The sequence below is a fragment of the Aulostomus chinensis genome, chromosome 6 (genome assembly GCF_037954235.1).
Source record: "Aulostomus chinensis isolate RoL2024-O1b breed Wild chromosome 6, RoL_Achi_v1.0, whole genome shotgun sequence".
Classification (NCBI taxonomy): Eukaryota; Metazoa; Chordata; class Actinopteri; order Syngnathiformes; family Aulostomidae; genus Aulostomus; species Aulostomus chinensis.
In genome coordinates this window covers 27,275,619-27,301,540 of record NC_141325.1, presented here as the reverse complement: position 1 = coordinate 27,301,540, position 25,922 = coordinate 27,275,619, and the positions used below count along the sequence as shown (strand labels likewise).

The window sequence follows — 25,922 nt, the reverse complement described above, 5'->3', positions numbered from 1 at the left end:
GCACACAAAGAGCTGTCATGTAAGTGCAACAGCAATTTATCCTTGGAGCTAAAAACAGTTGTCACTGAGGTACTTGTGGTATTGGAAAGAGAAGAATGCTTCGTCAGAAAATCACTGGTAAAGCAATAAGTCATTCAGTTTTTTGGCAACTAGAAACAGATTTCTAGTCATATTTTTCTGCCTAGTGTTCATCCTTAACTATTGTGAACTATGGTTTATCAAGGATTGAGTATGATGAGTATCAGGAGTCCCTCCTGGGGGTCATGCAGCAGCACGTTGGACCCCAAACTCAGATGGTAAGTGACAAGAGGGGGAGAAGCAATTTCCATTCATAAGCTTTACTTTTATTTGCTCAGATTCTGATTGGCCATGAATACAATTTTGTAAAAGTGTTTTTAAATCTAATTGTATGTTGTAACTTAAAATGTGTTTATAATAAAATTTTCGGGGAAAGAAACTATTGCAGTCTTAAAGATAGTGACTGACGTACTTTTGATATCTGTTCTACCCTTTTTTTATTTTAACAAAATCAAGCCTTTTCAGATTTTCGGTTGATTTTTGGGTTTATATTACATCACAGTGTAAATGTGTGTAAACAGAGGGCCATGCCCTCTCCTGGTGCTGAGATTTGGCGAACAAAATGTAGCTGAACAAATGGCACAAAAAGAACATCTCACAAACAAGCTTTTCATACAGGATTAAAGTGATGTACTGAATCTTTACCAAAGTTGTAGTTAAGTAGCGCAAGCTAGTGGTATATATGTCAGCGTTTGAGTGATTTAATCGAGTAGTATGAGTCCTTTTGAGTCTTTCCCCTGTGTTAGGTGGTGGTGATCCTTTCCAGCAACAGGAAGGACAAGTACGACAGTGTGAAGAAGTACCTTTGTGTGGACTGCCCTGTTCCCAGCCAGTGTGTGGTCTCACGTACCCTCAGCCGACCTCAGAACCTCATGACTGTTGCTACAAAGATTGCACTGCAGATGGCTTGCAAGATGGGGGGAGAGCTATGGAGTGTTGAAATCCCTGTAAGTGACTTTGTAAACTGTCCGTAAATCAGTAGCTACTGGAGATGACAGATGAATGCAGTTTGCAACGGAAGTAATTATCTAACACTGCCCTGATAACTTGTCCCCCCTGCTTATGTAGCTCAAACAGCTGATGATTGTAGGCATTGACTGCTATCATGATACTGCTGCTGGCAAAAGGTCCATTGGTGCGCTAGTGGCAAGTCTCAACCAGGCCATGAGCAGGTTAGTATCTGTGAATGGGATAGATCCACATCAACGTTAGTCATTTTAATGACACCTGAGTTTTCTTGTTAGTGCTGTCAGAAAACCTATGAGTTGTAATTTGCATGTATGCCTTTTTTCCTGTCAAGGTGGTTCTCTATGTGTGTGCTGCAGCACAAAGGTCAGGAAATCATGGATGGACTGAAGAAGGCCTTGACTGGCAAGTTTAATAGAAACTCAGACTTCATTTCAACATGATACCTTCCTCAACTTACACAAACTCATAACTGTACTTGTTTTTGCAGGTGCACTCAAAGACTACCTGAAAATCAACAACTGCCTTCCTTCACGCATCATTGTGTACCGTGATGGAGTGGGAGATGGCCAGCTGCACAGTGTGGTCAACTTCGAGGTGTCACAGATCATGGATGCCATCAAGGCCATGGGGTCTGACTACATGTAAGTCTTTGTAGTCCAAAATGCTAAGGTAAAGTGGAGGAACATGGGTCTCCCTCTTCTGGCGGTTATCGTCATTAGATATGTGCTCATGTCACCGACTCCAATGTTAGCCTCCCTCATTATTACTGTTTGAGAGGGGTCCATAAATTATGTGTTGCACAATCCCAGTGAAATTACTCATTTTACTCTCAGAATATGAATGATAACATTTAAGTTTAGAGGAGCTGCATCATTGAATAGTTTATCCACATTCAAGTCATCAGAAGGCTTACTGAATGTAGCCAGCTCTGTCCATGGAGCAAGGCAAGGCAACTTTAATTGTAGAGCCCGTTTTCACCAACAGTTTGTCTCAAAGGGCTTCACATGGCATCATAACAACATCCTCTGCCCTTAGACCCTCACATCGACTGAGGAAAAACTCCATAGAAAACCTTTAACAGGGAAAAATGACGTGCAGTCAATGTTGTTACAGACAAGAAAACAGTTTACAATGCAAAGTGTGGGAAACATGGAAATGTCAATAACAGTTGAAGAAGGAAGCTTCTGGAAGGGGAGGCAGGGAGAGCAAGCCAGCTTGATGGGGGACTGGATGGCAGACTGGTTCATGGAAGGGGAGTGCAGGCCGGTGTAACAGTAGGGAATAAGAGGGGGGGGGGGGGGGGGGGGTGATGCAGGCGGCGGTTGGGGCTCTACAGCAGTGTGGAGCAGTGTGCATTCTGCTGGTGGGGTATGTCACCACTGACACAAATTCCATATGATGTGAAATGCAGAGATATTTACCTGGTGGTAATGACCCCCCTCTGTGAGAACTTGTTTAACAAGTGCTTGAAATACAGGATGTACATTTACATAAAACATATGAAGAACTGTAGTTTCAAACCTTAGTCACTCCAAACTTGGACTGGCCTGATTTGTTTCTTGAGCAGGCTATGTGGTAGAGTTGAAACACAAGTTTTTGATCAAGCCCCCCGCATCTCCTTAGGCCAAAGCTCAGTGTGGTTGTGGTGAAGAAGCGCATCAGCAGCAGGTTCTTCGCCCACCTCAATGGGAAGGTGTCCAACCCTCCACCAGGAACTGTGGTTGACACAGATGTCACTCGTCCTGAGTGGTATGTTGACTTTGCTTTTATTGCACCTTCTTCTTAATTTCTTCCAAATCAGATTTAAGTCTCGTTTTTATATTGTTTGCCAGGTATGACTTCTACATTGTAAGCCAGGCAGTCAACATGGGCAGCGTCGCTCCAACCCACTACAATGTTGTGTTTGACACCAGCGGATTGAAGCCAGATCACATGCAGCGCCTTACTTACAAGCTGTGCCACATGTACTACAACTGGCAGGTAAACAACAATATATTTTTTATTTTTCAAAATGCATTGCAATTGTGATCATTTAAAAGTCCAACTCTTTAGGAATGGAAAAGACAGGCTAGATCAAGCATAGGGTAAGAATGGATTAGATTAAGATTTCAAACACATCTGGTAAGTGACGTCTTCTGGTTGCACCTGTATATTTTAGGTGGTCAGGTAGATGGACCACATGGTACTACAAGTGCAGAGGGACAAGTCTTTTCATTACAAGTCTTGTTAAACCAAATTCATTCTGTGGTTACTCTATATGACTGTCACACAAATGTGAATGATGGCTGTAACAGCATGATTTGTCAGCCTGTATACATTTTTGTTTCACTTGTTAATACTAGGGCTGCACAATTTTAAAGACAAATCCAGTTTATTTTGATGAGATTGTGATAGGATTTAAAGTATTGAAGGGAATCTTAATTTTTATTTTTTAACATATACCAGTCAAAAGTTTGGACACCTTCTCATTTAATGTTTTTTTCCCCCATTTTCATGACTATTTACACTGTAGATTCTCACTGAAGGCATCAAAACTGTGAATGAACACATGGATTTTGTTGTAAACAAAGTATGAAATAAGTCCAAACACTTCTTATATTTTAGATTCTTCAAAATAGCCACCCTTTCTTTTGATTCCTGCTTTGTAAACTCTTGGCGTTCTCTCAGTAACCATTTCAGGTGATGACATCATGAAGCTCACTAACAGTCTTGAAGAAGTTCCCAGAGATGCTGAGCACTTGTTGGCCCTTTTGCCTTCACTCAGCGGTCCATCTCATCCCAAACCATCTCTATTGGGTTTAGGTCAGGTGACTGTGGAGGCCAGGTCAGCTGGCGCAGCACTCCATCACTCTTTGGTCAGATAGCCTGGAGGTGTGTGTGGGGTCGTTGTCCTGTTGAAAAACAACGCATGGTCCAACTAAACCCTAATCGGATGGGACCGCCTGTCGCTGCAGGTTGCTGTGGTAGCCATGCTGGTTCAGAGTGCCTTATATTTTGAATAAAACCCCAACAGTGTCACCAGCAAAGCCCCCCCACACCATCACACCTCCTCCTCCATGCTTCACGGTGGGAACCACGCATGTAGAGACCATCCCTTTACCTTTTCTGTGTAGCACAAAGACAGGGGAGGTAGAACCAAATATCTCAAATGTGGACTCATCAGACCAAAGCGCAGATTTCCAACAGTCTAACGTCCATTCCTTGTGTTTCTTGTCCCAAACAAATTTCTGTTGCTTTTTCTTAATAGTGGTTTCTTAGCAGCAAATCCACCATAAAGGCCTGATTGGCGCAGTCTCCTCTCAAAAGTTGGTGTCGAGATGTGTCTGCTACTAGAACGCTGTGGCATTTATCTGGGCTCTAGTCTGGGGAGCTGTTAACCTGTGATTTCTGAGGTTGGGGACTTGGATGAACTCATCCTCAGCAGCAGAGAAGACTCTCGGTCTTCCTTTCCTGGGGAGGTCCTCATGTGAGTCAGTTTCATCGTTGTGCCTGATGGTTTTTGTGACTGCACTCAGGGATACATTCAAAGTTTTTGCAATTTTCTGGACTGACTGACCTTCAGTTCTTAAAGTAATGATGGACGGCTGTTTCTCTTTACTTAGCTGATTGGTTCTTGCCATCATATGAATTCTAGCAGTTGTCAAATAGAGCTGTCAGCTGTGTACCGACCTGACTTGTGCACAACACAACTGATGGTCCCAACCCCATTAAGAAGGCAAGAAATTCCACAAATGAACCCTGACAAGAGAGCTGAACCTGAGGGGTGAAAATCATTTCTGGTGATGACATCATGAAGCTCACTGAGAGAAGGCCATGGGTTTGCAGCACTGTCAACAAAGCAGAAGGAGGCTACTTAGAGGAATCTAGAATAAAAAACATTCAGGTATTCAACAATTCAAACAACCCTCACCTGTGGTCATGAGCTCTGGGTAACAACTGAAAGAACGAGATTGCAAATACAAGCGGCTGAAATGAGTTTCCTCCACAGGGTGGCTGAGCTCTCCCTTAGAGACAGGGTGAGAAGCTCAGTCATTCGGGAGGGGCTCAGTGTAGAGCCGCTGCTCCTCCATGTCGAAAGGAGTCAGTTGAGGTGGTTCAGGCATCTGGTGAGGATGCCTCCTGGACGCCTCCCTCGGGAGGTGTTCCAGGCATGCCCAACCAGGAGGAGGCCTCGAGGCCAACCCAGGACACGCTGGAGGGATTATATCTCTCGGCTGGCCTGGGAACGCCTTGGGATTCCCCCAGAAGAGCTGGTGGAGGTGGCTGGGGAGAGGACAGTCTGGGCTTCCTTGCTGAGGCTGCTGCCCTCGTGACCCGGACCAACAGGATAAGCGAACAAACGAACAATTTTATCTTTGCTACATAATTCCATATAGTTTGCCTCAAATATTTGATGTCTTAATACATATCTATACTGTAGAAAGTTGTAAGAATAAAACAATTTTAAAAATTGAATGAGAAGGTATTAACTTTTGATAGGTATTGTAATTGTCATTTTTATTCTCTTTTTCATAAGTGTCATTTTTGGGGTGGGGGTGTTCTTTATATTTCCAACCTAAAGCCTTAAATGAATGTTTTGTCCACAACATAACATGACTTGAAAATGTGAATTCAACAAAAGTTGAGGCTCAATTGTTAGCAATTGGAGCAGCTACACATCAAAAAATCGGTGGTGACGTTTTTGTCTCTGTCAGAAAAAAACAAGTTGATGGCAGTGACAGACGATGTCGTGCTTGTCTCCAGTGGTTTAAGTGAGGTATAAAACCTCCAGAAAACTGAGGCTGTTAAACAGCTCAGCACATCAGACTCATACATTTATGATGGCTAGAGACATGCACATACAGTCAGCACATAAATATACACATTATTTTTGATATTTTGTTTGCTTTGTTTTGTTTTTTTCTATAGGGGATCATCAGAGTACCTGCTCCCTGCCAGTACGCCCACAAGCTGGCCTTCCTTGTGGGTCAAAGCATCCACCGGGAGCCCAACGCACATCTGGCAGACCTCCTCTTCTATTTGTAGAGACGAGCAATAAGTTTGGTTCTGATGCTAAAGTTGCTCAGTTCAGAAATGTTAAACAGTTTGATCGTAATGTTAAGTTACGCTTTGATTTGTTGATATCTCTTAGAATGATTTATTTTGCATTTATTGTGTCAGGTTGAGTCTGACTGAGCTCTCAACACAAGCAGACTGTGTCCACCCTTGGGAGGAGACTTGATGTTTGTGAGGTGGTTGACGTTGACAACATTGGACCCAAGGTGTCACCAGAAAAACGGTCTGTTCCTGAAAAGACCACTCCAAAGAATACATGTTCTCATAGTCTAGTCAATTGTAGACGAATGCAGAGGTTTCTTGTTTGCGGTTTGAGGACTATACTTTCATTTCATTGTGGACCCTAAAATCTTTATTTAAATATGCCTCCAGAGATCATTTGCATGAATGACCGCCCTCCATCCTGGGTGGTAATATCTTGCTGTCATTTTAAGTTTTTATGTCAGAACTTTGGTCGGTGATTAGACCTCTAACATTAAAACAAATTTTGCTTCCTTTTTTTTTATGTTCCATTAAACTCATTGCATCATTTTCAGCGTGTTTTAGTGAGTCAGACATGCAAACATTACAAAATATCAAATTTATTCATTTGCTTTTTGTTTTTTTATAAAAGATTGCACATGCACACCCACACAAGTATTTGTATCCATCAATATAGGCTTATAACTTTTATAATAAAGCTAGCACACAATTGCAGACTTTTAAACAATATGGTCTTCAAGACACCATGGGAAAAGCTTGCACTGTTTGATTATAAAGTTAATGTACAAAAAAGGCAGTTTGAAAATCAAGTATAAACATTTAAAAACAATTTTACAAATGGACAAAGTACAAAAAGAGTCACTCAAAATGAAAGGAAGCAATGTCTGAGGACATGGTCTATAAATAGGAAAAGATGTACGTCGGCTCACTGTGGCTGTCCGGCCAAGAATCGTACAGAAAGTGTTACAGAATGTTTTGCATACATTCCTTTTTGGCAGTTTCAGTTTAACCTTGTGATGAGAGGATGAAGTGTGTGTGTGTGTGTGGGGGGGGGGGGGGGGGGGGGGGTGTTATGAGAAGATAAAGGTGGACTGTTCCATTTCACGCACAAAGACGACATCTGCACAGTTCTCTTGGGCAGCTTTGAAAATACATTGGCTTTCAATTCATCATACATTCACTACTCTACATTTAAGGTGTAGATATCTATATAGATTGATATACAGTACTTGTATCCTGCACCATCGAAACTCTGGACACACTGAACAGGCATCAATGACAGATTGGCTTGAATAAACAGAATTCAGATTTAGTAGATTTTGGGGTTAGGGTATATAGAGGTAGCCTTGTGTCTGATGGTTAACTACTGCAGAAAAGCCTTCCTGTGACGCCCCGGACGGGGTACAGTGACGGGACTGAATGTGCTGATGCCGTGTCATCGACAAACCAGCGTCGATCTGTTCCTCTGGTGGAGACCCTTCCCATGTTTGTAGAGTAGGCGTTGTTCTGAGTCAGATGTGCATCAGTGTGGCAACAACAACAGTGAACTTAAAGAGTAAAGTGCCTTTATTTTCTCAATAGCCTTCCCAGAAATACAGGGAGGATATTCAACCTTTTTTATGGTCTGATCTAAAAATGATCTATTCTTCCTCTTGTTGACAGCTAACATTGTCACTGGAGGCTTTATATATATATATATATATATATACATATATACATATATACATACATATATATATATAAAGCTCTGTTCACGTAATACCTTGCACATCACAAGTCAGGAGTAACACCACCAAAACATTGTGATTCATTAACTCAAATGTAAGTAGGCATGAGTCTGCACGCTCTACTGACCAACAACTAACCATTGTGCAATTATAAGGCAAGTACACTGAGGTTGGATCTGCTAGGCATTTCCATTCAACTGGACACATCAAGCTCGACCTCGCTGCAGAGACCCTGTAGGTGTATGTGCTTATTTTGTAGGTGTCTGCCACGCTTGTTGGGGGGGGGGGGGGAGGGGGACACTTGCCTGTATCACAGTTCGTGCGTTTGGGGCTTAAGAATCACAATTCTGCTGATTTGTCACAGTATACCGCCACGCTGCAGGAAAGTGCAGCAAGCGTAATTATATTGCATGCGCTCTTTAAGGGGCATTAGGAGTGAAGGTGCTGAAAGTAAAGCATGCAAACCTCTCATATTTCTCGTGACCAGCTGTTTTGAGTCTGGATCACGTCTTTTTTTTTCTCCTTTATATTCAAAATGGACTCAAAGGTTTTACTGAGCCCTCAGTGTATGAATGACATTCTCTATTCTGTATGCAGAGACATGGGTCAGACTGCGGCATCAAGAGTGTCGTAGGTGCCGTCAGACTGACCGAGTGCAAAGTGGAGTACCCCCCCTGTGGGGGTGGGGTGGGGTGGGGTAGGGGGTCTCTGTCTACAGTAAAATGTCATCAGCCAGAGACTTGGAGCTAAGATCCTCTACATGACATGTTCCGACACATGAGGTCTCAGGACTGCAATATTATTGAAGATATGTAGTTGATATGATTAAATAAATACAAATATTCTAGTATACAACAGATGTACAAGAATAAAGCATTTGCTAAGCTCACAAATGCCTCCTGTCCTGGGTTTTTTTGTTTTTTGTTTTGTTTTGTTTTTTATCACAAGTATGCAGGTGATACTCTATTTTACAGCGCCAAGTCTTTGCAATAGTTTCTTCCCTTTGGAGAGCAGTCCCTTTTTCGTTTTGAAGGAGTACATGTCCAGTGGGGCCCTGATGGGACTGCCGGGCCCCACGGTGGCAGGGCCGGAGCCAGGGTTGCGTAGATGCACTGTAGGAGAGGCTGCTCTTCTGGGCGGACCCGATTTTTCCAATGGAACCTAATGGGAGACCCGTAAGGGACAGTTGAGGTTGTTAAAAAACCAGCTGTCTGTCACACCTCAGCCACTACTCCCCTTCTCATATGTCCTCTCTGTCTCAGCAGGGTCATCTGATGTCTAGCTCCCTGGAAGTTGTCCTGTGCACCCCTGAATAGATACACCCCCTACCCCACCCACCCCCTCTCTCAAGCACAAACAAGTCGTCTTTTTTTTGTTGTTGTTTTGTTCCTTCTGATGCTGCCATCAATAAGCTACAACACAGAATTGAAGCATGAGTCACTCAACATTGACTAAGATGACATTTCCCAACAAGGACTATCAAAGGCAGGGGAGTTGCTGTCACATCAACAAATACATTTGCAATTTGGGACAAGTGGGACATATTAAATCACATTCACTTTCCTTCTTAAATATATATGTATATATATATATATACTATATATAGAGAGATATTCACTAATACAACTGGGTAACAGAAACTACTAGTCACTAGTCCTTTTCTGTAATCATAAGCTAAAAGGCTCTTCAACTTGCACTTTGGAAGACAGATCTAGAAGTTTATGTTTCTAGGAGATTGAATTATTATACACAGGTGTGTGTCTGCAAGTGATCTGTGTCCTCCTTCATACCAGAACATCGAAAATAATTCTGCTGAATTCTGCAGGTTATTGTGTTGACTTTAATAAGGAACGAGGTCTCTGCTCCTACAGCCCGTCTGGATCTGTTCTGACCAGTTTATGGTGGCTGAGTTAGCAAACTGAGTTCAGCTTAGCATGTATAAATAGGAGAAATATGCTTTTGACTTTACTGATTCAACAACTGTAAATCCTATCAAAGTCGAACATCATATTTTGAAAATAAATGGAAATTAAATCAAACTCTGTGTGTGCACTGCTGGTGCCCGGGGGAGGTGCAGTGCTGGGTTTGAGATCTGGGGTCTGAGGTGGTTTGGGGTCTGGATCACAGACAGGATTCTGGATTGATCTAGAGATGACAAAAACAGCAACTCAAAAGTCTGAGAACAAAGTCAGAGTTTGCCAGGGAGGTTGCGTGACATCACGCTACCCATGGCCCCGCCCCTCAAACCACAAGCACTGTACTGGTGTTTCAACTCTAAAATCTAATTTAGAATGAGGGACTATTCCACGATAGTCACCATGGTTCAATTACATGTGTTAAATAAGCAACTTTTTGGGAGGCAGTTACTGGCAATGCTATTTTTTTTTTTGTTCACTAAAATGTCGATTGACTGTTGTTTTATATTTCATGTCCTTCAACATTAAAAATGAGTATTTCTCTAAAGCTCCGTCACCTGTCGCTGCGCGTGTGGTGCGACTGTGACGCACCAGAGATTACATTTATTCAATGATCCAAGAACTCACAATCCTATTACAATACTAATCTGAGCAAATGCAGCATTTTAATTTCAGTTTACACACAGAGAAATAACTAAATTAAATAGTGTTACAAAAAAAACCCTCAATATTATTAAAGCAAACGAGTGTATTTGTAGATGATGGAGCGTCGCTACTGCGCTGAAACTAGTCTGAATGCTGTTTTCCTTGAATGGTTTCGATTATTGAAGATAATAGTGCAAAAAAATGGCCTTTTAGCTTACCATGAGTTACAGCAGGAGACTTTTCTCAGGAGACGGACATTGTCATGTACAACACTCAGAGAAACAACTGAAGATACCATACTTCTTGTCTAATGCATTGGCTAGGGTTACTATCTCCTGCCTGCTAACAGTCGACTTGTTGAGCCAAACCAAGAACATTCCTACCTCTACCTACAGGGTATAGCAGCACTACAGGAATGTCATAGGAAGTGTACATGTTGCATACCAGAAACTAAGGGTACCCATGTCATCTGCATTAGACGAGGGGAGCGTAATCTTGGTATCCTCAGTTGCTCACTTACGTGACGGAAACAGAGCCTTTAAGGTGTGAAATGAACACTCTTCTTCTGTTTTGCCAAGCGGGTGAGGAAAAGAAATAAACAAATATGGTGATGGCATTTCAATAGTTTGCACTATGACAATGGCAAAGTAGAACACAGTGAAAGAAATATCTGATGCCACCTAGTCATATTTCAACAATTGCATTATTTGTTAAACACAAAAATAACATCACATATTTACATCATTTTAAATAATTACTTGTAGAATTATTCTCCGATGGCAACATAGGTTAAGTGGCCTACTTAACAAGAAAGCAATATACAAAAAAGGAGTTCAGGAGCAGATACAAAAGTGGTACTACACTAGACTTATAGAAAACGTTCATGCATCTGGACTATTGAACATGCTGAGCTACACACTACATGGTTCATCTCTCAGTACATCAAAACTATTTACTCTATTAGAAATTATTGTTCAGACACAATATAGTCAGAAATCATCTGCTAAATATGCATGTGCAAAAAGTTTCAACTGCTGTTTTTCAAGACATGACAGAACAAGTAAAAAGTCACAGACACCCCCCCCCCATTTACTCTCATTGAGAATGCCTCATAAATACAGTATATCCATGTATTACACAATGCAGACCCCCCTTCACAGCAGTAGACATAAAAAATAAAAGTACCTCTGTCAAGTATTTAGTCTTAAAGTTTTATTTTTTCATATATCTTCCACATCTATTTATTTACAGCATACGTCAGGAATCCCATTGTACTTGGACCAATGAGACACACACGCACAACAAACACCAAACTGAAAGAGATAAAGGAACTGAAAAGAGTAAATGGATGACAGAGTGCTAGTACTGCGAAGGAGCATGTACCCTTTTGGTCTTTATCCGTGCTGGAGTGTCCTGGGGGTATCGAGATGGTGAGTCAGTGAGAAAAACCTCTACATCGTCAGGCACTTCTTCGAGAAAGTTGGAAGGAACAAGTCCGTTGTGTCCGTTGAGCTCGCCCTGAGGAACAAACCAGGACAGTGAGACCCCCCCCTGCTGTATCACACGGGATACGTTACCCTTCATCTTCCCATTTTCATCTCAGTCACTCTACACGCAACCATGTCAAATTAACTCCGTCAAAGACTTAAGAAGTGGTAGGGGATGAGGACGTAATTGAACACAATTCCATCTGGATTTTTAAAAATGCAAAAAAACAAAAAAAAAAACCTGCTTTTAAATGGTAGCTGTGACATTTGCATCGCCAGATGTGTATAAAGTAGCCCTCGACAAACAAACCTACGCCTTCCACCAGTCCAAGCTTCCTGCAATGGATTGAATTCAAACTCCCTTAAGAAAACAACTATTTTTACAGTTCCTTGCTTGTTGACTTGTAAGATGATGATTTGCCACCTAAATTTGTTCTTTGCGCAAATCACCACCATGATGTGGTCACAGCGGCCTTATTTCTGCTGTACTTATTGCATTAAAGTGACCGTAAATTCTAAGGTGAAGGCGGCAGACCTTCAGGTGTGGCTGCCGCCGCTGAGGACGGCTGTGAAGCTCGCAGGGCTGTGCGTCTCACGCCGTCCCCACTGCTGCTCGCAGAAAATCACTTTTCGCTTCCGTTCATTCGTTTATTTGTTTGTTAATAAAGTTACGGCCCCAAACCACCAGCACAGAAAAGACACAGAGACACTCTACATGTACATGAGCATGAATGTACCTCTACAGCTAAAGATGGCGTTCAGCTACCTCAGTGGTTGACAGACTGGTGAGCCCGTATTTAACCGACGTACATGAGTTTAATGCTCACATCTGAAACACGTTATGATTTGGTGTTTCTCACAGTAACACTCCCTGGAAGTCCTTCAATATTGACGTACACAGAATACCCGAGAACCATATTGGCGGTTGCTGTAAACGCAAGTCAGAAATGTCTATGCAAAAGGTGTACAAAACTTGGAAACTTTGTATAACTTGGATATTTATAGTTTTAAACTATCAATCATCATGTGCAATAATCTATTTAAACTTGCAATCATGATGTTGAATTGCTGCCCTTTGTGCAATCAGAAGATAACATTTTACACGCCACGTGTATACGCCAAAAATAACATGTCCGTATTTTATCTGTATCTCTAAAAAGTCGAAATTGGATATACTGTGTATCGTCTTCGTCTTGTCTTTGTGGACTATAATCTATATTGTACACTTGGGCGCTTCAGTTTTTTTTTTACTTGCTCTTTTTATCACCCCTTCTCTTCCCAGCTGTGCTTTGGAGCTGCTGTCAAGAGAATTTCGAGAATTTCCTCCATCGGGGATCAATAAATTGTCATCGGGCAGCTCTGAAATAACTCCACGCCTTCTACTGTTACATTTCTATGATGTGTTTTCATGTTTAAAACATCACCTGGTGAAACTGCAAGAATGTACTAAAAGAAAACTTACGTAGTAAAATCCATCTTCATCGATTTCACCAAAAACAGTGATGACATCACCGGCACAGAAAGTCAGCTCCGCCTGTCGAAGCAGAGAGAACTTTGAGATACGTGCAACCTTGACGAACTTCTCTTGTCGTTCACAGCTGTTCAACTGTGCTGAAGACTTTCCAAAACACCAAATCAACCGGGGAGTGATGACTTTGAAATACTGTGCTTCCTTGTCCAAATGAATGCGATGCATCTTGAACACGCGCGTCAGTTCAGTCTCAGCAGACAGACTGTTGCAACTGTAAATGCATCAGATGTTGGAACTTTGAAGACAGGATGGCAACACACTGGGCACATCTCTCCTACGGGGTTCTCGAGAACACACAAACCAAACAGAGTGTATGCAGGAGACAGGTCGACACAAAGACCAAACCGAGGGGGAGATGTTAGCTCAGGCAATGCATGAGGAGCTGTGCTCATGACCATCCGGGACAGAAGGCCCCATATCTGAAGCCCACCTCCTCCCTTTGCACTCCAACAGACAGGGGAGGAAACACACACACACACACACACACGGAGCAGACACCACTGTATCCTCCTCACCCTCACTCACCTCCTCATTCAGTCTGTTGCCCTCATACTGTGTCGGTGGCAGTGCCAATAGAAAGGTGAGAGTGAGTGAAACCCAGGGGGAGGGGCCAAAATAACAGCACTGGAAAGTACTTTCAATCCTTTTCTGTTACGCAATGCTAACTCACGCCTGTGCGCGCTGCCCACATAGACCCCTCTTCTGCAAGGATGAATGTGAAGCTGCAGCCAGGAGACAGATCGCCCGAGGGTTCTACTTAACCAATGTCAAGCACGGGGTCTAAGGTGGGAGAGCCTTTGGGGCATGTCCAATCCCCTCCAATTAGTTCAACGATGAATAATGTGGCCATGAGGTCCGGCACAAAGGGGTTGTCATTAGTCTTCAAATTAATCATGGGTGTGTTGAGCGTAACCAATCACAATGTCCTCTCTAATTCCCTGTAAGAGCCAGGTGTTCCTCCACCTCGTCAGATGGCTACTGAGGTTACGGCGAGTTAGAGAAACCAACGACTCTCTGCTGAGGAAACAACTTGTTTCTAGCATTTCTGTCTAAAAATATTTCACAAGAAGCTGGAAGCTGAGCTCCCTCCCTTTCCTCCGTCCTCAAAGCTCCTCTGTCCTGTTAAACTCATCTGACTTGATCTGCTGCACACCGCAATATTTACTGCATGCATGGATGTCACTGCACATTTGGAATTTTATAACGACTAAACACGGCCTCTCTAATCTGTAAGTAAGCAAAAATACTATCATTCACAAATAAAAACAAAAGTTTGGAAAGCTCCAGACAAACCAATCCTGATGGGGGTTAAAACGATCAATGAAGTCATGCTGCGGTGCCTCGTGTGGTCGTGGCGTCACGTTGCAGGAACACACAAAAGCAGATGTGATGTTCACACTAATAATTTGTCACTTTGGAATGTTTTAGTTGAGATCACATTTGTGTTGCTGTGAGTAACAAGCAAAACACAAGTGTGTTGTGCGTTTGTCTGCGTTGCCGCAGCTTCACATAGCCTGAAAAATACTGTGTCATTAACATGTCGCTGAGTCAAACGCACTGTGGTGCATCTATCGAGGAACACAGCGGCCACGTGTCTGACTACCCCTGGTCTTAACACGCCAGTCGACACTATGAAACAAGAGCGTTTGCTATTTAAAGCGACACTTTGTTACTTCAGCCAAAAAGTGTATTTTGCTTTGCAAGCACCTACAAATTCCCCTTCACAGAAGCGGCGAGCACAAACCAGCTGGCAGTTGATCCAACTCGTCCGCGCTCATTCAGAGTTGAGCCAAATTTTCAACTCCAAACAAAGGCTGGGTAAAGAAGACTGAGATTATAACGGACGATGCTTTTTTGGGGCTTTTTTGCTGTTGTCAGCTGTCAGTCACCATTAGCTTCAAGCTAAATATGCGTGACTGGATCTTTCTGCATTCTAAAGTCACAAAAAAGTAAATAGGTAGAGGGGAAAAGAGCATCTCTATGACCTCCATACATCATCTTTGTAAGTATGCTAAAGTATTTTTAGATTTTGTGTTGATTAAACAAATCATACGAAGCGCAGAAGGAGTTCTAGGAGTGTAGGTCTTACAAGGATCTTGTGTGCTGGACTATCTTTTTGTTCTGCTTGACAAGTAAACCATCTCCTGGCGGGAGCTTCACAGACAGTGAACAAATCTGTTATCTATGTATAAGTAAGAGTACAAGTAATCCTGTAGCTAAACTAGCCCATCCTAAACTCACAATCATCTTGTCCAAATGTGTTGAGCTCTGACTGCTGTGCTTAAAGGATGCTGCTGACAGAAAAGCCAAAGTTCACAGGCAGAACTACACGGGAGGACAGTACCTCTATATCAACATTGGGAGAACTCTCTCGAGGGTCATAGTCATACAGGGCCACCATTCTCCGCGTGGACATCGGGTGTTGACGCCCACTCCGCCGGTTCCTCTCTGTGACGTCAAAAAAAAAAAGAAGAAAAAAAAAGAGAGAGACACAAGAACAGAGTGTTCAGGGGGAATGATGTAGTGGCTCCACGGAGGGATGGGATGACCAGTGATGGTCTGGCTAGCATGTTAGCAGCAGCATAAATCAGGGAAATAAGCAACAAGCAAGAGATGGCGTGGAGTGAAAAAAGCAGTGAAGGTAAAAAAGATCAGACATGTATCTCACTGGACACAGACCTCTCTTGGACTTTCTGGACCTGCGATTTATTGAGCGGCCATCTTTGAAACGGTCGCAGTTCACTTCATAGGAAAGCAGAAAAACAGAATTAAGGGGAATAAGAGAAATGAAATAAATGACCAATTCAGTAGAGAGTAAAGCTGGCAGGAGAGACAGAGGATAGAAAATAGACGAAGAAGGTCTCACCTAACTTCTCCACAGGAGTGTTGAGTGGCAGGAAGCCCTGTTTGAGAAGCTGGCCCATCATCTCATCATCCTCCGTTTGAATCTCAGAGACCATGTTACAAGGAATCAGACCCACTCGATCGCGGATTTCTGCCCTGTAGAAGCCATCCGTGTCTTTGTTACCGAACACCTAAATGGACAATAAAGCATTAGGCGAGATAAACAGCACAAAGTACAGAGGACGACTTCACACATGATTATGTTATTCTTAGGTATCAGCTAGCACAAGCGGATGGAAGAGAATAGATACACAGGAAATCTAGCAGCTCTACAGGTCTAGTTGCCATCTCAGTGAACCAAGCCTCCACCTTGATGATCTGGCCCTCCTTGAAAGGCAGCTCCTCGTCAGCAGCGTCAGGGTTGGGAGACATGGACAGGGGGTCATAGTCAAAGAGAGCCACAAACACACGGGTCAGCTCCTCCAGCTCGGACTCCTCGAAGTAATCCGGGGAGCGCCGTCCCCGCCCGTGCCTGCGTCCGCCATAACCGTCTGAAACATAGAGGAGGCCTCTGCTGCTACTACCAGCCTTATACAGCCACGCTGGCTGTAGAGGCAATGAGAGCAGAAGATGTCTCTTTGTTAGAGCTGACAGGGGAGCGGGCCATGAGATGCATGTGTGAAAAAAGAGCCAGAGATCAAATGAGATAATTATACTTGCAATTTTAATCGGTTTCACTTTGAAAAAGGACACTTTCTTTTACAATACAGGCTCGCAGGGTTCTTCGTTCACACATCTCTGCTTGCTGGACGTGACAGTCACTGAACATCACACAGTACAACACAGCACAGACAGGAAACACGTGTCAAGCAGCTTTTAAGGTGCAAGGAATGACCGTGCACGCCAGGAGGGAACAGGTAACATTGCACTATTTTTCATTGCTGTTTCACTGCCTTATCTCACAGAGGCTGAATCAAAAGCATGCTTTCCCGGCTCCGGACGTGTTGAGGAGAGCATTCCTACATCAAGTGCAGGTCATGCTTTTTCGGCCACACCTGGAAACAATGTGAAGCGAAAAGGGCAGAAGGAGGCACATTCCCGAGGGAGATAACACACCATTTCCTCAGCAGTTTTGAGGTGACGCAGATATCAGATGAGCCTGATATCTGCTCCCCATGCTTCTCGTGGATCACCATGTTAAATGTTTGAATGGCAGAATAGGACGTTTGAACCTCATCGCAAGCAAATGGAAAATGCTTTTTGGATGATGTGTCATGTGCTTTCTTTAAGATCTCGATTCCGATGGCAGCAGAGTTAATGAATGTGCAACCGAGTGACACTAACAAGCGTACCGACGTTTCTACTGTAAAAGGGGTTCATGCAAACTTAAGAGTGAAAATGGAGAAGGAAAAGAGGGGGTGGTGTGGAAGTTAAGGATTAGCAGGTTGGGGTCGGATATGAGGGTGAATGGGACGAGTGGGTGGGTTGGGGTATCTTGGGATAGAAGCCGGAGGATAGGAGGACATACAGGGAAGGATTTTCATTCTCCAGCAATGGGAAAAGTGGCCTGTCTTGTCTTTTCCCGTCACTTTATTGAGCTAAGCTAAGCTAACAGAACAAAGACCACCATGATATCACTGCATGTGTTCAAGAACGATTCTTGGCCTTTTCTGGCATTGTCATCTTGGAGAGAAGCTGCACCACATACCATATTGATCCTCTGAGGACATAGATCGCCAAATCCTTCGCCGAGCTACACTGCCATAGTAAACATCCTCCTTGACGGGTGAGAGGTTCCCCTCACTCCCCTCACTGTTACTGTCCATGGTGATCTCTACAGAAGACACCAATCACAACGTTACGGTCAGAGATCCCCCGCACACACACTCTGCTCTACCCCATTCAATCATGCTGAGACAGTAGGATGAGGAGGTTGCCCTGAGGTGGGTGGGTGGTTGGGTGAGTTGGGGGGGGGTGGGGGTCAAAGCAACAGCTTTCACTCTGGAGTCACTGGGTGTAAAACAGCAATGCTTGCACTGTTGCGGGGGGGGGGGGGGTCAAATCGGGTGGTCATGTAAACATATTAACCCTGATAAACACAGGCACACGGGGGGAACTTTCCTGCATGTGGCCATTTGGCGAATCCAGCTCATGAGGATGGACAGGGTGTGCAAACACCCTACAAAAGAAGGGGCTACGTGGTTGTTTAAGCTCTATGGAGGAGATGTACAGCTCGGCTCACATGGGTAAGGCATACACATGGTTTAGATAGCACAAACATCAGTAGCCCTGCAGGTGGGGATAAGGCGTCTCCTCATGTAGTGACCTCACTAACCAATGGATGGAATGGGTCGTCGCTGAGGAGGGGTGCCGATGTGAACCGGCCTCCTCCCCGGGTGGTCCAGACGATCAGCACTTCCATGTGACGGTGAGTTCCCAATGATCTTTAGAGTAAAAAAAACAACAGCAGCAGGTTAGCACAGTACATTAACTGCATTGTGACAATTTACATGTAAAAGAATCCCTGTAAAAAAACGACAAAAAAAACTATAAGAGCAAATGATTGGTTTCCATTTGTCCTTACAAAGGCAAAATCATAGACAAAAAACCCATAAAACCATAAAGAAACCCAACAAACCATCAAAACAAATAAATCAAATCAATGCCCGACACGACAACATGGACTGGGGTTAAGCTAAAGACCATTTTTTTGGTTTGTTTTGTTCTGTGCATGTCAGCTGCATGATGAGAAAAGAAAGCAAACGCTGCCATAAATAACAGAAACAAAAGAGCAGATGGAAAGAATAAGAGTTGATAAAGAATGAGGAATGCGTGGGGAATATGTGGAGATGTAGTTAGCTGAACAGAGCCATTACAGCGACAGCCTGGGGCTTGATATTACAACTATCAATACGTTTAACAGATGAGACATGATGACGCACAAGACTGAAACAAGTGAAAGTGGAGGTGATGTAAAAGGGCTGAATCTTGGAGGTGGAAATGACTTGATCTGCTCTTATTTTATGTGTGAAGAAATGAGAAGCAGGAGATGCTGCAATAAAGCTCCATCACACGGTGGCACAACATTGCAGCAGCGCTGGAGGGGTGAAGACACGAAGAACGATTATGAAGCCTGCAGCCAGCAGAGAGAAGGCAAGGGGAGGTGGGGATGGGAGCAGCAGAAACTTCGGCACTGCACAGAAACAGCTGCAGCCCAGCTGCTGCTTTCTTTAAAAGGGACCCTTCTCCTTAAAGACATGAGAAGTCAAAACGAAGTTAAATGGCCTTTAGATAAATGAAAGATTTACTGTACTTTAAAATCCACCTGTCATTCTAAGAACAAGCAACATAATTCACACAAAATAAAATCGGACCAACCATGAACATGTGCTTGTAAAATGAAAAACAAAATGTCAAATGAAAGGAAGGGGCATAATCAAAGAAAAACAGACAACATTAAGAAAACATGTCTGCAGCTTGCTGATGAAAAGTACAGCAGAAAGTCGGAATCACACACCAGCGCCTGGTCCCGGTTGAGCCTGGACAAAGACTGGGCCCTAGCCTCCCCGTGGGGACTGTAATAGACCCTGTCCAGCTCGTTGAGCCTGCCCTCGCTCAGGGCCCCCTCCCTGGAGTAGTTTCGTGGCCCAGCCTCCCGACCAGGCCCAAAGTGCTCTCTGTTCCTAAAGTCACCCGTGTGTACCGACTTAGCAGCAGTCACTGGCACGTCAGAGAACTCCTCCTCCACGCTGCACTGGCGAGTGAGAGTTCTTTTACGGCCCATGGCCAACGCCCGTCTCTCTACTGGGCCTTCACAGTGGATGATTCGCACTGGCCCCCGCATGGGGCTCCCGTGGCTGTAGTATCCTCGATGACCCCGGCCAAGAGAGCCTTCTTCCTCGCTGCCACAGTCCAAACCACTGTCGGGACTCTTGGTGTTCTGGCGGCTGGGTCGTCCCAAGCTGCGCTCCTCTGCACTGTAGCAATAGCGGCTGTCAGTGAAGCGAGGGGAGGAGCGCTGGCGTTGCAAATGACGTAAGTTCTTGCCACCGCTGAGGTGGCTGTGCAAGTGGGTTCCCTGGGTGTACATCCTGCGCTGAGTGTGTGGCGTTCCTGGCCGCCCGCCATCTTCAAAGCACAGGTGCTGGCCCATGCTGTCCATGCTGTCCGACTCCTCCTCCGCCACCTCGGGGATGCTGTGGAGACGCTTGCTACGGAGCGACTTGTGTTTCACTACCTCCCTCTGGAGGTCCCAGCAGTCTCTTTCCTCAGCGAGGTCCTGACGCTTGTAATACGCCTCCAGTCATGACCAGCAGGCAACGTTCCACATTGCCACAGTTCAGTTAGTCAGTTCAATTCAAAAGTTTCAGTTTATATTTTTTTGAGGGGGGGGGGGTTGAACAGTTTTTCGAAGGTTTTAGAACAGGCAGGAAACAACACAGTATGTGAATAGAATAAATGGGGAGGGAAGACAAAATAAAGACATAATTAGTTATTTGTGGCAATGTAGCAAGACATGCAGTCTCATTCCGTGAGGAGGAAATGGCATGCTCTGAGCAGGAATCCGTGACGATGAAAATATGAAGCGATGACGGACCACCTGGGTGTGAATGATCAAAGAACCAAAGACAACTTCCTTGTGGGAAATGAGAAACGTCAAAGCAAAGCTTTGATCTGTGACGCGATGAATTACTGATGAGGTATAAATGAGGATGGGATCAAGAAACAAATAAAATAAATCCAGAAAATAAATTTGTGAAGATGAGTGAGTAGGAGAGCTAGACATATTAGGATACATCTTTAGCGTACAGTTTTACATTTGCAACACGTACAGAACTTCCATGTGCTCACAGAAAATATCAGACAAAACAAATTCTTCTTGAACTCTTCCACACTTTTTTGATTCTATAATTATTATCATTTCGTACATATTTTTTTTTTAAAGTTACAGAATATAAGGAGGAGGAATATGCAAGAGTTATTGACAGGTAGATGACAATGAAAAACAATGGCGATGTAATATTGGCGTATGTAAATAAACACAAAGTAAGTACACCACATTACTGCATATATTTACTTGAACCCACACACGGTTATTAAGATATTTGACTGATAGAAGGTCCACTGATAGTGCCTAACAACCCCCCCACAACAAACATAACAAATGAAGATAAGAGTCATGTACTGACAATGTTAACATCTACATCCACAGTGTAAAAATTAAACCATCGGATATGACAGAAATAAACAAAAGTGAATATTTCCATTTAAGTACTCACTTAAATGAGATTCCCATGTGCACCTGTTACGCCATGACCCTTTGATACAGTATATTCAAGTTAAATATTATCAAGAGCACCGTTATGTGGTCATTTTACACCCTTCTCTTCTTGCATGCTGTACATATACGCAGCCATTCCCATGAGCTCGGCCTTGACGGAAAAAAGCGGGGTGGGGTGGGGGGTGGTGGTGGTGGAGGAGGCTTATTCGGCCAAGACAAGGCAGGGGAGCTCAGCCAGGCAAAGCCATGATCGGCCTGGTTGTAGAGCGGGTGAGAGAGAGCCGAAACCTCGACAGTGACGTTGCCCACCCGCCCTCCCTTGAGCTGCCCACCCTGTCTCTCCAACCATTCCTCCCCCTGGGCCACTATACAGAATGAAGGTGTGCAGTAGGTACCTTTAGCGTGTTGTGAGAATTGATGCTGCGTCTGCGGCCCTCCTCCAGTTGCATCTCAGAGTACAGATCCTCCTCATCCTCCTCCATGATGTCAGACAAATCAGAACCCCGGCTGCTCTCCGTGTGATACTCCTCGCTGTGGCTGTAGTGGTGATGATGGTGCTGAGAGAAACAAGGGAGAGTTACAGCAGCGGAGCAGTTCAAGCTGGTAACAAACATTTTAGACAGTGGCGCTACAGTTTTAATGCTTGGTCATGTTTAGCCACTCACCACTCACATATACCAGTATTTGCATCTTAGAAACAAGTGACACGCACACGCTGCCTGGCTGAGCACAGCTTGTTGTGCTTGAGTTAAGTACCTGTCTGCCGAGCTCTGAGCCCCTGAGGAATTCATCCACCGAGGCCCCTCTCCTCCTCGCGTGAGGAGAGTCATAACCGTCCTCCTCCTCGTCAGAGTTGAGGGGGTGCAAGGTGTTACCCCTCTCACTGAAGATGTTTCTCTTCTCGACCTGATGAGAAAAATATCAGAATTTTAGACTACAAATTATTCAGTCAAGTTTCAAGAATGATCTGGTTCTATGTTGAGAGGAACACTGTTTTCCCAGCGTACCCGGTTGCCCTCAGCGAACACTCTCTGGGCAGCTTCCCGGGCCATGGCCTTGGCGATGGTGTTGGGGATGGGTACTCCCTGAGGCTGCGGTAGGATCCTCTGAGGAGAGGGCGAACGCCGTGGCTGGAAGTGTGGCGGCTCCAGGTTGGGTCCACGCATGGGAGGCAGCGGAGATGGGGAGCGCTCCCAGGGCTGGCCTGGCCGTCGGCCCACCTCATGCTCTTTGGTTTCAGGCTCTCTGGCACTTATGAGCGGTTTTGACTTGGACATAGCCTGACAATGGAAATGAGGCTGGGGATGAGCAGGTGGGTGGTGGACAGGCTGAGAGTGCGGCTGTGCGTGGGGCAGCGTGTGGGGCTGTGTTCGGGGCAGAGGCTGCACCTGGGGCTGAGGGTGATTTGGGGGGTACGTTGATGGATACGGAGGATGGGTCTGTGAATGTCCCGGGTGAGGCATGGGGTGGGGGGGTGCAGTGGTTCGGTGGGAGAGGCGTGGAGAGCCCAAGAGATTATGCGGGATGATGGCCGCGGGCGAGTCTTGGGACTCTCCTTGTGTTGATAACGTCCTTACGATGACTTCCCTGGCCTCCAGACAATGAATCCGGTTTAACTCCACTGTCACATAGTCTGCTGTAGGGTACAAGACCTCTGCTATCTGCATTCACAAAGGAATCACAGAAATATTACAAAACAGCAAACTGCAAACATCTACAAACCCGACTGTCATCTGCACCATCTCGCACCTACCGGTTCCCTGAACTACACCGTGACAGATTTGGAGCCTTGGAGCTCTCACAAGCTTGACATACATTACTGTAACTGCAGCACCCACATCAGGTCTGTTAGCAAGTCAAATGTTCTGTAGAAGTGGGACATGGTAATGTAGCACAGCGGAGCCTTTTAAAACTCCCCTGGTGATTTTAGACTTAAATTTTAAGTAAAGCGTGTCCCTGTTGGATGGATGTCAACACTATTTCATTTCTCCAGGAGATGGCACCAGAGAACTACTCACAAAAAGCAAAACAGCCATTTTTCAACTGTCGTATTAGAGTAATAAACTTGTTCTGACATTGGTACCTTTTGTCCCTTTGTGCACACAGCATAACCAATCACACTGGCCCCATTGGACGTTCCTGCAGACGTCAGAGGCGGTGGCTTCCATCTGACCTGCAGGACCCCAGGAGTCTGACCACACTGGACCTGCACCTCCTGAGGTGGGAGAGGGGGCCCTGGGGAGCACACACATGCTGGATAAGAAAAGAAAGAATTACAGTTCAAGAGAGGTTGCAGCATTTCTGCCTATTAGATCAGAAAATAATGTGCTGACGTTCAGGAACCTTTTCACCGGCGTAATAAAAGAGCGTATTCTCGCACACTGCCATTACAAGCCTTCAAGGATTTCATTTTTCAAGTTTGTCTCAAGCACAAGTGAACAGTTTGTCGCTATGGAGGACAGCCACTTGAACTGTTCTGTTGTTGTTTTTTCTAATTCAAATAAACTTAAGACAACTGAATGCATTTTTTTTTAAGAAGACATGGGTTATGGATCCCGAATGATTATATCATTGCATATAAGAACCTGAGTATTATTCTAAAACAGATAAAGTAACAAAGCATAATAATAATACTTGCTACCTGTGTAGTGTATTTTTCAATGCACTCAAAGACGCATAGAAACCTCACAAAAAACACATGACACACACAATGTGTACTACAACAGAATGTGTATTATCTGAGACAAATGACTTTAAATGTACTTTTCTGAAAGTATTTTCAATTTTTATTGCAATAAGTGGCTGCCGTGTGTGATGATGCAGTGTGTGCACTAATTGGTTATTAACTTCAGCAAAGACGTCCCGTGAGTCGGTTTGTGTGTTTGAAAACTCAAACAGTTGTGGATGGATTTTGATGAAACTGATAGAACTGAGGATGAGCAACAATCGATTAGGTTTTGAATTGATCTGGGTTTGATGATTGCTCTGGTGAAGATGTGTGCTCTCTGAGTACCCCCTGGTATTAACACACACACACACACACACACACACACACGCACGCACACACACACACACACATATATATATATATACACATATGCACACTGTATCCCATGGTTCATTCACAGGGATCCAGGTATTTCACTGGTCAACAAGTTTGCAAGCATTCAGCAATCAATATATTTCCATCAATATCAACTGTTGCCTTATTCTCTCTGCCATAATTCTATGAAGCACAGCAAAGATGACAGATTGCTATTTATTAATTCTGTAATCTGTCGGGGCTGCATGTCTACTAAACAGCCCCAGCTTTGCAGCGCTGCTCGTCCCCGGCAGTCCCGCCACAGCAAGAGAGCGCAGGCACATGCGGTCAGCAGTATCTCTGAGCTGCAATCCGTGAGTGTGTGTCTAAGAATCTCCACCAGTGCAATCTTAATCACATCTCCACACTGACTGTCAGCAAGCAATACATACATATATGCACTCTTGGAAACAGCAGCAGCTGTTTGGAGACCCAATTTCCACTTGTCACATTTCAACTACCCACATCATAAGCAACAAGCGCATTGGAGAAGTGAAATGAAAATTTTTTAGTGCAGCTACTTTCATTAATACTAGACACAAATAGCTAACACTGGATTCCAGGAAGGGTGCTGGGGGCTACGAGATGAACAAAAAGGTTGCATCGCTTTTAACTAATTAAGTCAGTAGTTGGAGGAGCACGTGTGACGGCCTGAGATAATGCCTCCAGACACGGTCCTCCTTATTGACAACCAGCACAGATACTCTTGCAGACGCCTCTAATTGACATATTCAGTAGACGGAACATTTAATGAAGTCTCAGCGTGTGAGCTCATCAGCTGCCAGCAGAAAATGTCAAACTTCTGTTGTCCCCTCCCCTTTATATGTCTTCCTTTAATCCCTTCGACTCTCTTTTCTATCATTTCTCTGCAGCATCCTGCTTCTTTGCAACCTTTAAACACCTTGACAATGATGATGATACTTTTGATCTCCGTACTTCGGTTAATAATCCCAACATCAGTATTCACCAGAGCTCCAACTGCCTTCTTTATATATTCTTTTCTCCCTCCTGTAATCTCGTTGAGCACTTAGTCACATCAAAAAGCCACAATATCACATCTCAACTATATTTCATCTGACAAACTACACTTCGCCTTCAAACTGTCTACCACAGACACTCTCATGACATTCCCACTAAATAGATTTTCCACAGCAGGAAAGTCAGGCTGCAAGTCAGTGCTGGCAGCTGCAAAGCATCAACAAGCCTCATGGGAGGAGGGAAAAAAATCTGCTCACTATTTACACTCATTTGGCTGCGAGAGAGCGTTATGTAGCTCTACCCAGCAAATGCCTCTTCCTCTCTTTTTTTCGGGTCCTGCTGTGCGT

General features: G+C 44.2%; 2 protein-coding genes across 17 annotated transcripts in view; one reads left to right on the top strand and one right to left on the bottom strand.

The window, feature by feature from the left end:
• The window catches only part of piwil1 (piwi-like RNA-mediated gene silencing 1), a 16,817-nt gene extending 10,184 nt beyond the window's left edge, over window positions 1–6,633 (top strand). For both annotated transcript variants that reach the window (XM_086207308.1, XM_086207309.1), the window contains exons 13-21: window positions 1–19; window positions 224–296; window positions 825–1,025; window positions 1,147–1,250; window positions 1,379–1,449; window positions 1,535–1,688; window positions 2,671–2,796; window positions 2,880–3,027; window positions 5,956–6,633. The exon at window positions 1–19 is cut by the window's left edge and continues 169 nt beyond it. In XM_086207308.1, the coding sequence (XP_086063434.1) occupies window positions 1–19; window positions 224–296; window positions 825–1,025; window positions 1,147–1,250; window positions 1,379–1,449; window positions 1,535–1,688; window positions 2,671–2,796; window positions 2,880–3,027; window positions 5,956–6,072 (1,013 nt within the window). In that variant the 3' untranslated portion in view covers window positions 6,073–6,633. The remainder of the gene's footprint in view (window positions 20–223; window positions 297–824; window positions 1,026–1,146; window positions 1,251–1,378; window positions 1,450–1,534; window positions 1,689–2,670; window positions 2,797–2,879; window positions 3,028–5,955) is intronic.
• A 2,195-nt stretch (window positions 6,634–8,828) lies between these two features.
• Window positions 8,829–25,922, bottom strand: part of rimbp2b (RIMS binding protein 2b) — an 85,536-nt gene continuing 68,442 nt past the window's right edge. For 3 of the 15 annotated variants that reach the window (XM_086207294.1, XM_086207298.1, XM_086207302.1), the window contains 15 exons: window positions 23,599–23,768; window positions 22,523–23,176; window positions 22,272–22,421; window positions 21,911–22,072; window positions 19,752–20,531; window positions 18,570–18,678; window positions 17,943–18,068; window positions 16,604–16,785; window positions 16,257–16,425; window positions 16,070–16,132; window positions 15,735–15,838; window positions 13,916–13,942; window positions 13,322–13,393; window positions 11,756–11,890; window positions 8,870–10,937 (listed from right to left, as the gene is read on the bottom strand). In XM_086207294.1, coding sequence (XP_086063420.1) covers window positions 10,911–10,937; window positions 11,756–11,890; window positions 13,322–13,393; window positions 13,916–13,942; window positions 15,735–15,838; window positions 16,070–16,132; window positions 16,257–16,425; window positions 16,604–16,785; window positions 17,943–18,068; window positions 18,570–18,678; window positions 19,752–20,531; window positions 21,911–22,072; window positions 22,272–22,421; window positions 22,523–23,176; window positions 23,599–23,768 — 2,930 coding nt within the window. In that variant the 3' untranslated portion in view covers window positions 8,870–10,910. Of the gene's footprint in view, window positions 10,938–11,755; window positions 11,891–13,321; window positions 13,394–13,915; window positions 13,943–15,734; window positions 15,839–16,069; window positions 16,133–16,256; window positions 16,426–16,603; window positions 16,786–17,942; window positions 18,069–18,569; window positions 18,679–19,751; window positions 20,532–21,910; window positions 22,073–22,271; window positions 22,422–22,522; window positions 23,177–23,598; window positions 23,769–25,922 lie in introns of all 15 variants that reach the window. The other 12 variants (XM_086207296.1, XM_086207299.1, XM_086207303.1 and 9 more) reach the window with 9 other exon arrangements.